Raw genomic sequence first — 10,536 nt, 5'->3', positions numbered from 1 at the left:
AGGTTGAGTTCAGCTGTGCAGGTGGGGAACCCGAGCCCCAGACAACCTAAGCCAGCTGCTGCCGTTCATTGTGCGGGAGCTCGAATTTAGAACCGAGCACTGTCCCTTGCTCATTACCTTAAAGGCAAGCTACTTGAGCAAAGAAAGAAGACACAGCATGTCAGCTATTTGAGGCCACAGAGTTTTCCCAATGCTCTTCCTGCTGTTCCCTGTCCCCGGCTCAAAGAGCAGCCAGGTGCCGGGTCACATTGCAATTTCAGTCCCCGAATCCTGGGAGGGGAGAGGTGGGGACTCCGCTCTGGAGACACTGTGTGGGACCAATCCCCATACCAGGAAGTTAAAGCTGAAGAAATGCTGTCCGGGAAGGGGTGGGCAGGAAGCAGTGGCCACTGCCAGGAAAGGGTGTAGTAACGCTGACCTGTCCCCAGGCTCTTTCCCGCTTTGCACCGAGTTGAGGTGGGGACTGTATAAAGCCACCTGCCTGGGGCCACAGGGACAGACACAGAGAGAAAGGAGAAGAGCAGCCATGAACTCTGGGCAGCGAGGGAGGTAGGTCTCCCCGGCAGGCCTGGAGCCGGGCCAGGCAGAACCACGGGGACATTGGTCTGACCCAGTGAGGTTGCCAGGGACAGATGTAGACCGGCGGCAGGCTGTTAGTGCAGACACAGGCCTCCAGGGGCCCCGTGAGCAGGCATGGGGGAGGGCCTGCTAAGGCCCAAGGCCACAGTCACCACTGCTTTGGCGCTCCCAGGGTTGTGGTAAGGACTTAACCAGACCCGACTGCACCCCGAGTTCTCCCCGAGTACCCAGTGGTGACCGCTCAACCCAAACCAGAGCTGGACAGAGAAAGGAGGAGCCCAGTGCGGGAGCTTCTGTCCTCCTAAGAACAGCACAGAAGCGTTAATGAAAGCCAGGCATTGTGGCTGGGGCTTTGCAGGATGAACAGGAGTCCACTGACTCTCCCTTTCAAGCACATAACTAGGGAGATAGGAAAAGGCCCAAGATACAAACCAAATTAGAAGTAACTAGCTAGTTGGGCTGGGAATAACTAATAACTGGTAACCTTTTAGAGCTGGCAGCAGGGGAGGAAGTGTGTAGATGTCAGACCCAGGAATTTAAGCAACATAGAGGTGAGATTTGCTGTGGGACAGAGGCTGCTTCTGGAAGCTGAGGGGAGGCAGTAGGTGAGAATGAAAATAGTGTGACTGAGGCTTTGCAGGATGAATAGGAGTTCACTCGCTCTGCCACTCACCTACCCAGCTAAGAGGACAAAAATAGACTCAGGAAACAAACCACGAGGCTCCTATTGTCCCAGTCCAGGGTGGTGGCCACGGGGAGGGAGGGAATGTATCTTCACCATAGTTCCCTGACTGCAGCCCCCAGGACCTCAACACCTGCCTGCCCAGAATCCTGCTCCTCCTGGCCCTCTGGGTGACTTCAGCCGAGGGCATCGCGTTCAGTCTCAAGGAATGCCTGGTACTGCTGTCGGCTGAGGGCAGCACCGTCTCCTGCCACGGGGCCACCGAGTTCCCCAGTCCCCTCCCGGCTGACACGGTCCATCTGTCGGTGGAATTCTCCAACCTGACGCAGCTGCCCGCCTCCGCCTTGCGAGCTTGTCCTCGCCTGCGGGAGCTGCACCTCTCCAGCAACCGCCTGCAGGCTCTGTCCCCGAGGCTTCTGGCGTCCGTGCCCAGGCTGCGCGTCCTGGACCTGACCCACAACGAGCTCCGAGGCTTGCCCCCGGGGCTCTTCCGCTCCTCGGCCGCCCTGCGCACCCTGGTCCTGCGGGACAACCGGCTGCAGGCCGCGAGCGCGCGGTGGCTGTGGGGCCTGCGCGCCCTGGGCCACCTGGACCTGGCGGGGAATCGGCTGCGTACACTGCCCCCCAGGCTCCTCACCGGCCTGCGCGCCCTGAGCACCCTGGACCTTGGGCACAACCTGCTGGAGACGCTGCCCTCAGACCTCCTTTGGGGCCCGAGGCGGCTGCAGCGGCTGCACTTGGAAGGGAACCGGCTGCGGAGGCTGGGGGATGGCCTGCTCGCGCCCCAGCCATTTCTGCGTGTCCTGTTCCTGAGCGACAACCGGCTGGCCGAGGTGGCGGCCGGAGCCTTCAGGGGCCTCCGGCAGCTGGACATGCTGGATCTGTCCAACAATTCTCTATCCAGCACGCCCCCCGGCCTCTGGGCGTCGCTGGGGAGGCCGGCCCGCGACATGCAGGACGGCTTCGACGTGTCGCACAACCCCTGGGTCTGCGACAAGGACCTGCGGGACCTGTGCCGCTGGGTGCACGCCAACAGACACAAGATGTTCTCACCGAACGACACGCGCTGTGCGGGTCCCGAGGCCCTGAGGGGACGGCTGCTGCTGGACGTGGCGGAGCTGGGGTCCCTGTAGGATGGCGACTGGGGTGCGGGCTCCCCATTCCCTCTGCCGGGGGAGGGGGATTGCGGTTTTCTGACGCCCTCCGGGCTCCTCGTCGCCTGCACTCTCTCCCTCTGCCGCACCCCAGGCCACCTTGTTAGGAGGTCACCAAAGCAGTTAGTAAAACGGCCCCTAGGCTGACTGAGCAACTCAGCGTTCACGCGGTTCCTTGTTGTTTTACATTTATTTTGTGCTCATGCGCGCGCGCGCTCGCGAGAGAGAGAGAGAGAGAGAGAGAGAGAGAGAGAGAGAGAGAGAGAGATCAGAGGGCAACTTGCAGAAGCCAGTTCTCTCCGTCCAACACGTAGCTGCTGGGGATTCAGACTCAGGCCTTCAGGCTCGCATGGCAAGCCCTTTATTGACATCCCGCTCTCCAGACCCTTCTCACTGTAACCTAGGCTGTCCCGGAACTCTCTCTGTAGCCCAGGCTGGCCTCGAACTCACAGAGATCCGCCTGCCTCTGCCTCCCCAGTGCTGGGATTAAAGGCGTGCGCCACCACCGCCCAGCTTTTTTTGTAGACAAGGTCTCATGTAGCCCAGGCTGGCCTCAAACTTGCTAGGTAACCTAGGATGATCTGAGTTCATGATTTTCCTGCCTCCACCTCCTGGCACGGGTGTGTGTGTGTGTGTGTGTGTGTGTGTGTGTGTGTGTGTGAGAGAGAGAGAGAGAGAGAGAGAGAGAGAGAGAGAGAGAGAGAGAGAGGCATGTAACACCGCAAGATAGGGTTTCTCAGCCCAGTCCTGCAGAGGAAGCTGAGGAGAGTGGGTTAAGCCTGGGGTCTCCGTTTGCTGATCTGTAAAATGGGGTCGGAGCTGACAGGATCTGCTCTTCTTAAACAGCAGACATGGCAGTGGCAGAAGAGCTGCAGCCTGGGTTCGAGTCCCAGCACCCACATGATGGCTCACAGTCACCTGTCACTCCAGTCACAGGCGGCTGTCGCCCTCTCTGGCTTCCGTGGTGCACAGAAAGGGAGACGGACATACAGACAAAACACCTGCACACATTAATAATAATAATAATAAGGAAGCAGGCCGGGTGGGTCTCAGGGGGCAGAATTCCCTAGCACTACGGCTCTGGGTCCCCCGGCACTGCCTAACTAGGGTGGTGAGTACATCTGTCACCTTAGCCATTGGGTGGTGAGTTTAAGGTCATCCTTGACTATGTAGTTAGGCTATCTTGGGCTACAGAGTGAGTTCCGGTCAAGCCTGGGCTACAGAGTGAGCCTCTGACTCAAAACAAAACAAGTGTACATAAAAGAATCAAGGGTAAGAAAGCCCTCGGCCCTAGTCGGAGGTCAGAACTGGAAACCGGACAGGAACACCAGCGTCCCTGGGTCGCTAAGGCAACGGGGGTGGGGGGAAGCCCCGGACACACCCCGGCCCCTCATTGGCCCGCGCGCGGAGGCCCCGCCCAGAGCTGCTATAAGGGCTGCGGGGCTGACTCGGGTGGGGGCGCCGGGGACACCCGCGGGGTCTGCTCTGTACCCAGGTGAGGGCGCGCAAGGCCCTAACCCCGAACACCCGGCTTCCCCCGCGGGGCCGGAGGGGGAGGGGCGCGCATGCGTGGAGCCACGGGCGCGGCAGGTGGCGGGACCCTTGGCCCAGTGGGCCCCGGCCCAGGACCCAGTTGGGCGTGGCCCAGGCGCAGAGGACAGTGGGACGGCCATGGTGGGGACGCACAGTGCGGCTGTGCGCCCTGAGGTCAGCGTCCCTGTCACCCCGGACAGCTGAGGGTGACCTCGGAGCTCCACGTGCAGCCCGTGCCTCAATTTCCCTGCCTGTCAAAGGGACCGGATTCTGCGGCCGCTGCCTCCACCTCCGCAAGCGGAGCTGGTGTGTAGGTCTGTCCCCGTGGAATGGACCAGAGAGGTGCACTCGCCAGTCCCGAGACACACCGCAGGTAATGATCTGAACTCGGGGCCCACGTCCCCTGCCCCACAAAGCCGTGGGTTTTTATTATATACCTACTGTGTGCGGGGGCCCTGTGCAGGCCTTATCTATGCACCCCAGGACACCCCACAGGCTCTCAGGGGTCCCCTCTCTCTGTCCTGCCTCTCAGTGTGTCCAATGATGAGACAGCTCAGGACCCTGGATGCGGCCTGAGGGAGCCGGACCAGCAGGTGAGGGGCTGGGAGAGTGGCCGTATGGGGGGCCCCTCTGAGGGGGATCGCGGCTGGGTCCCCGCACGTCCCCTGGGGGAGGCACTAGCAGTGACACACCAAGATCCAGCTCCGTGACTGGTGTCACCAAACCCAGGGTATATGCCACCCACAGTTACAACCTGTGGGGAAACTGAGGCCCCAGCTGGTCCCCAACTCGGCAGCCTCACCTGGAGCACCGGGAGGTGCCCTGTTGAGTGGTGCGCTGCCCGCATTGGCCGGCGACCTGCCTTTGTCCCCTGGTGGGGCAGAGCCCTGACCTCACCGGTTCCTGCAGAGCGTGGTGAAGCGTGTGGTAGCCTTGCCCCTCGTCAGGGCCACCTGCACGGCCGTGTCTGGCGCTTACAATGCCGCCAAGGACAAACACCCGCTGCTGGGCTCGGCCTGTCGCCTCGCTGAGAACTGTGTGTGCAGTGTGACCACCCGCGCCCTGGACCACGCGCAGCCGCTGCTGGAGCATCTGCAGCCTCAGTGTGAGTCTGATTCCCCCGGGTCCCTACCTTCGTCTTTCTTTACCATCCCCAGAAGCAGGTGTCCCTCCCTGAGCCACCCAGGTAGCCCTCACCCCCTTTTTTTCTTTTTTCTGACTCAGGGTTTTGCTCTGTAACCCAAGCTGGCCCAGAACGCTGAGCAATCCTCCTGCTTCAGCCTTCGGAGTGCTGGGATGATGGGCGTGCACTACCATTCACAGCTTATGGGGCCCTGGGATCAAATCACATGTAGTCAGCCTCGACCTCTTCTTGGGTCCCCAACTCTGTCCGCTCTGCCCTGTCTCAACTTCTGGCACCTCCCTTGCCTCCAGGTCTCTGGCTCAGGGCTCTCACCTGACCAGGGGATGTGACTGAAGAGGGTCTCTGAGGGTCCCCAACTCTTCTGCTGTTCCCAGGGCTCTGAGCCCAGCTGTGCCGAGGGACCCAGCAGGGGACGGGGTGACAGGGCTCAATAGCTGGAATGCCTCAGGTCCCCCTCGCCAGGGTGCACCCCCCTCTACGCCCTCCCTCTCTGCCAGGCACTCCCGCCCACCACAGCCCTTCACCCCCATCACTCTCCGTCTCTCTTCAGTGGCCACGGTGAACAGTCTTGCCTGCAGGGGACTGGACAAATTGGAGGAGAAGCTGCCCTTCCTGCAGCAGCCGTCAGATATGGTACTAGAATTGACCAGGCCTCAGGGACCCCTCCAGGGGGAGGAGGGGGAGGGGAGGACTTTGGGGGAGCAGATGTGTAGGATGTACATGTAGGTGTCGGTGGCCCCAGCTGGCCAGTTGGGGAGGGCTTCAGGGCCACCTATCCGATGAAGGGAAACTGAGGCACAGAACTAGGAGGAAGTTCAGAAGGTCTTGGGGATCTCTGCTCCCAGGACTAAAGTGGGGGTAAATGGAGCCATAGGCTCACCGCGCCCAAACTGACACCCTCCCCACAGGTGGTGACCTCAGCCAAGGACGTAGTGGCCACCAGCGTCACAGGTGTGGTGGGCCTGGCCCAGCGCGGCAGGCGCTGGAGCGGAGAGCTGAGGCGCTCCATGAGCCAGGCCATGGACATGGTTCTGGGCAAGTCCGAGGAGCTGGTGGACCACTTCCTGCCCATGACTGAGGATGAGCTAGGTACTGATCAGAGAGGTCTGGGGCTTGCCCGAGGTTGCACAGCACAGCATAGGGAAACCTGGGACTCAAACCAGGTCAGATCTCTCCCTCCGCTCTGTGCCCAGAAAATTGGACACCGGGACCCCAAGGACACATGGGACTTTTGCATGTGGTGGCCATGGAAACTGCTTTATCTGGCTTGCAGATGTGTGGATTCATTTCATGTCATTTGTTGCCATTGTTTTGAGACAGGGTTTCACTCTGTAGCCCAGGCCGGCCCTGAACTCATGGCCATCCTCCTGCCTGAGCTTCCTGAGTGCTGCAATGATGGGTGTGCATCACTGGACCTGGCTATGCTTGGTAGAATCAGGCCTGGGTTCGAGTCCTGGGTCTGCCTCTGTGTGCGTGTGCGTGTGCCACAGCAGGCGTGGGAGGTCAGAGATCCAACTTCAGGGGGTTGGTTCTCTCTTTCCATCATCACTGACCTACCTCAGCGCAGGAGCCAGGGCTGGGGATACAAAGCCTGGGTCCCATCCCCAGCACCCCATGAACCACTGTGGCAGCCCTCACCTGTCACCTCAACACCCAAGGTTAGCCTCGGCTATGTAGTGAGTTGGAAGGTAGCCTGGGCTACATGTCTCAAAACAAAGGAACAAAAATAAAGTACGCCGTAGGATTTGGGGAAGGTTAGAGGGGCGAGGGGAACAAGGAGATGCTGTAGAGCTGGGGGCCTGGGCACTCTGGACGGTGGGTGAGCAGAGGCGCAGGGCGTGTCATGCCGACATCCCCCCCCCCACCGGTGTCCTGGTCCCCAGCGGCCCTGGCAGCCGAGGCTGAGGGCCCAGAAGTGGGCTCTGTGGAGGAGCAGAGGCGGCAACAGGGCTACTTTGTGCGTCTGGGATCCCTGTCGGCGCGCCTCCGCCACCTGGCCTATGAACACTCTTTGGGGAAACTGAGGCAGAGCAAACACCGCACCCAGGACACGCTGGCCCAGCTGCAGGAGACCCTGGAGCTGGTGAGCAACCAGGGATCGGTAGTCAGAGGGCTGGGGGGGGGCGTTCCCGATGGGTGGGGGTTCCCTTTGGGATGGGGCGGAGTCCCTGCTGAGGGTGGGGGCGGGGCTCTCAGGGATCTGAGTCTAGTGGACTCAGGAAGAGACCCCATCGGGACACATCACCCTAGATCCCAGATCACACCTCAGCCTTCACCCCAAACTGTGTCCCTCCGCATTTTCTGCCCCCGATCCCTCCTTCCCCTCCCAGCTAACAGTGGCCTCGTCTTCAAAGCCCTTGGCCAGCCCACCTGCTTCTTCACATATAGACACAGACACGTGCGTGCGTACACACACACACACACACGCACACGCACACGCACACGCACACACACACCACGGGATTCAGCCCTCACCTCGCCCAGTCAGTCATCCCCACGACGGACACACCAGAGGGCACCAGCGAGCACAGTCTCTGTCCTCCCACTCCTGACCCCCTCCCATCCCGCCTCCCACAGCCTCCCACCAGGCTCCACCCTGCCTCAGGGCCTTTGTCTGGCCTCACACGCGCTGGGAAGGCGCTCAGCACTGCGCTGTGCCCCAGCGCTTCCCACATGCGGCTACTGAGCCTCTACTGTATGGCTGGCCTGCCCACAGCACCGCCTGCAGGGGCCAATGGGAGAGTTTGTACATAGTCAGGTTACTAAATGCTTATTGAGAAAGTCCGCTGTGTGCCGGCCCACAGCTGTGTGGGGGCCCACAGCTGTGTGGGGACCCACAGCTGTGTGGGGACACGGGATCTTGCATTATCTCTCTCCTCATTTTAAAACATCCGCATTATGGTATTGCTGCGGCGTGGTGGCTCAGGCCTTGTCACCCCAGTACTCAGGAAGCCATGCAGCCCTCCCCCACCACCCATCCTCTCCCCCCAGTGAGGCTCCGTCCCTGTTCAATACTAATTCCATCCCCATCCAAACCCTCTTCCCGCCCTCCCACTTCCTGTCTCTGTGGGTGTGAGGCTGGGGCAGATCTGTGCTGTGTCCTGTCTTGTCACCCGCCAGGCCACCCACCGTGGAGCTGTCCTCGTTCCCCCTTTTCCTGGTTGAATACTGAATACTGACATACCACACTATACCTGTCCATTCACTGTCTTCGGGCGGGAGAGGGAGGGAGGCTCTCCATTGGGCAGGGACCCCCGTGGACGGGGTGGTGACAGTGAGCAACAGGAGGAGCAGAGGGGACAAGGGGTGGTTGGCCAACAGAATGCAAGGCTGGCGGCATTCAGATGATGCTCATTAATGGCTGCTAGAGGCTGACTGCAGGCTAGGAGGGCCCACTCACCCCAAGACCTCCAGCCTGACTCCCAGTGTCCCTGTCCTGCAGATTCACCGTATGCAGAGCGGGGTGAGCCCCACTCCCCACCCCCCAAAGGTGCAGGAGCTGTGGGAGGACTGGAGTCCATGGCCTGAGAATGGGCGCAGCCACAGCCAGGTGAGGGGCCGTGGGGAAGGCGGGACCCATCCTGGGCACGAGACAGGGATCCTGGCTCAAGTGCTCTCAGTCACCAGGCTGGGTGTTCATGAGGGAAACAGGCAGGGCACATATTTTCTTTTTGCATCCTCGAGGTAAAGTAGGCAGATCTGCACGCCCCCCATTGTTGTCCACAGGGGAAACTGAGGCAAGCCAAGGTCCTCACATTAGATTTCATGGGGAAACTGAAGCAGCCAAAGCTTCCATTAAATCAGTGGCTCTCAGCCTTCCTAATGCAGCTGTTTTATACATGCTATGGTGACTCCCCACTATAAAATTATTTCATTGCTACTTCATAGCTGTAATTTTGCTACTGTTATGAATCTTTTTTCAAAAAAAGATTTATTTTTTTAAAAGATTTATTTATTTATTATGTATACAGCATGTATGACTGCAGGCCAGAAGAGGGCACCAGATCTCATTACAGATGGCTGTGCACCACCATGTGGTTGCTGGGAATTGAACTCAGGACTTCTGGAAGAGCAGTCAGTGCTCTTAACCTCTGAGCCATCTCGCTAGCCCCTAAAAAAAGATTTATTTATTTATTATGTATTCAGTGTTCTGCCTAAATGCCAGAAGAGAGTACCAGATCGAATTATAGATAGTTATGAGCCACCATGTAGTTTCAGGGAATTGAACTCAGGATCTCTGGAAGAGCAGCCAGTGCTCTTAACCTCTGAGCCATCGCTCCAGCCCCTGTTATGAATCTTGATGTAAATATCTAATACAGGACCTCTATGAAAAGACCTTTCTACACTCACAGGGTTGTGACCCACAGGTTGAGAACCCTGCTTTAGATGTATGGGGAAACTGAGGATGGACCCTTTGCAGGTGGAGCTGGAGACCCTGGCCCTGTCTCGCAGCCTGACCTTGGAGCTGCAGAGTGCTGTGGACGCGCTGGCAGGCTGTGTGCGGGGCCTGCCGCCGGGTGCCCGGGCCAAGGTGGCCGAGGTGCAGCGCAGCGTGGACGCCCTGCAGGCTGCCTTCGCCGACGCCCGCTGCCTACGGGACGTGGCGCCCGCCGCTCTGGCCGAGGGCCGGGGCCGCGTGGCCCGTGCACACGCCTGCGTGGACGAGCTGCTGGACTTGGTCCTGCGGGCGGTGCCCCTGCCCTGGCTCGTGGGTCCATTTGCACCAATCCTGGTGGAGCGGCCGGAGCACCTGGCCGACTTGGCTGCCTGCGTGGACGAGGTGGTGGGCGCCCCCGATCCGCGCTGGGCGCACATGGACTGGCCGGCCCAACAGAGAGCCTGGGAGGCCGAGCACGCAGACCCGCCGCTGCCGTTACCGGCCGAGCCCCAGAGCAGCCCGCCTAAACACAGGATGATGCCGGAGCTGGACTTCTGACCACCCAGGGCCCTGCTGCCCCCTGGTGGTCACATGATCGCGCTCACCCCAGCGGGCTGTGGACCCCACGCACGCTACTCTTTCCTGTGATCCTGTCCCCACCTCCAAAGTTGGCACACAGCTATCGTGCCAGCACTTGAGAGGCTAGGGCAGGAGGATTGAGATTTGAGGCCAGCTTGAGCTGCCTTAGCAAAACTGTCAAATATATATATATATTTTAAGGCGGCTCTGGGCTCTGAGGAAAACATGGTGTCCCACGGCATCTGCTCCAGGGGCTCAGATGCTTTCAAAGCAAATGCTTTTGGCTGATGTCCCTCCAGGATGTCCAGCCAGCTCTGTTGGGCCAGAGACTTACTTGTTTTGCTGTTCATGGTCCAGAATAAACATGTATGCTGTGGTCTGAGGTGGGTCTTGACACTCTAGTGCTGCCGGTTTTCAGGGTGTGGGGATGGAGTTTCCAGCCAGCGTTCAGGACCAGAGCATTTCTTACAGCATGGAGGGAGGAGCT

General features: G+C 59.8%; 2 protein-coding genes across 4 annotated transcripts; both read left to right on the top strand.

The window, feature by feature from the left end:
• The first annotated feature begins 390 nt into the window (after positions 1-390).
• Positions 391-2,571, top strand: Lrg1 (leucine rich alpha-2-glycoprotein 1). Its single transcript, XM_006982245.4, has 2 exons — positions 391-549; positions 1,377-2,571. Exons 1-2 carry the CDS (start codon positions 527-529, stop codon positions 2,392-2,394), a joined length of 1,041 nt encoding a protein of 346 aa, XP_006982307.2. The 5' UTR covers positions 391-526; the 3' UTR covers positions 2,395-2,571.
• A 1,267-nt stretch (positions 2,572-3,838) lies between these two features.
• On the top strand, positions 3,839-10,431 carry Plin5 (perilipin 5). Of its 3 annotated transcripts, none has more exons than XM_042267455.2 (9): positions 3,839-3,910; positions 4,149-4,321; positions 4,481-4,541; positions 4,858-5,053; positions 5,643-5,725; positions 6,001-6,181; positions 6,976-7,175; positions 8,535-8,642; positions 9,513-10,431. In XM_042267455.2, exons 2-9 carry the CDS (start codon positions 4,278-4,280, stop codon positions 10,026-10,028), a joined length of 1,389 nt encoding a protein of 462 aa, XP_042123389.2. In that variant the 5' UTR covers positions 3,839-3,910; positions 4,149-4,277; the 3' UTR covers positions 10,029-10,431. The 3 variants fall into 3 exon arrangements, with proteins under 3 accessions (XP_042123389.2, XP_006982303.2, XP_006982301.2); XM_006982241.4 differs by having other exon boundaries at positions 3,865-3,910; positions 4,209-4,321; XM_006982239.4 differs by lacking the exon at positions 3,839-3,910 and having other exon boundaries at positions 4,066-4,321.
• Positions 10,432-10,536: the final 105 nt, after the last annotated feature.

Source organism: Peromyscus maniculatus, chromosome 22 (assembly GCF_049852395.1).
Source record: "Peromyscus maniculatus bairdii isolate BWxNUB_F1_BW_parent chromosome 22, HU_Pman_BW_mat_3.1, whole genome shotgun sequence".
Taxonomy (NCBI): Eukaryota; Metazoa; Chordata; class Mammalia; order Rodentia; family Cricetidae; genus Peromyscus; species Peromyscus maniculatus.
Note: the sequence above shows the minus strand (reverse complement) of the source record. Positions and strands in the feature narration are given on the sequence as shown.

Coding starts and splice junctions, on each gene's coding strand:
- Lrg1 (XM_006982245.4), top strand. CDS start 527: ATGAACTCTGGGCAGCGAGGGAG. Junction 550..1,376: donor AACTCTGGGCAGCGAGGGAG/GTAGGTCTCCCC, acceptor CCCTGACTGCAG/CCCCCAGGACCTCAACACCT.
- Plin5 (XM_042267455.2), top strand. CDS start 4,278: ATGGACCAGAGAGGTGCACTCGCCAGTCCCGAGACACACCGCAG. Junction 6,182..6,975: donor CATGACTGAGGATGAGCTAG/GTACTGATCAGA, acceptor CCTGGTCCCCAG/CGGCCCTGGCAGCCGAGGCT. Junction 8,643..9,512: donor ATGGGCGCAGCCACAGCCAG/GTGAGGGGCCGT, acceptor GACCCTTTGCAG/GTGGAGCTGGAGACCCTGGC.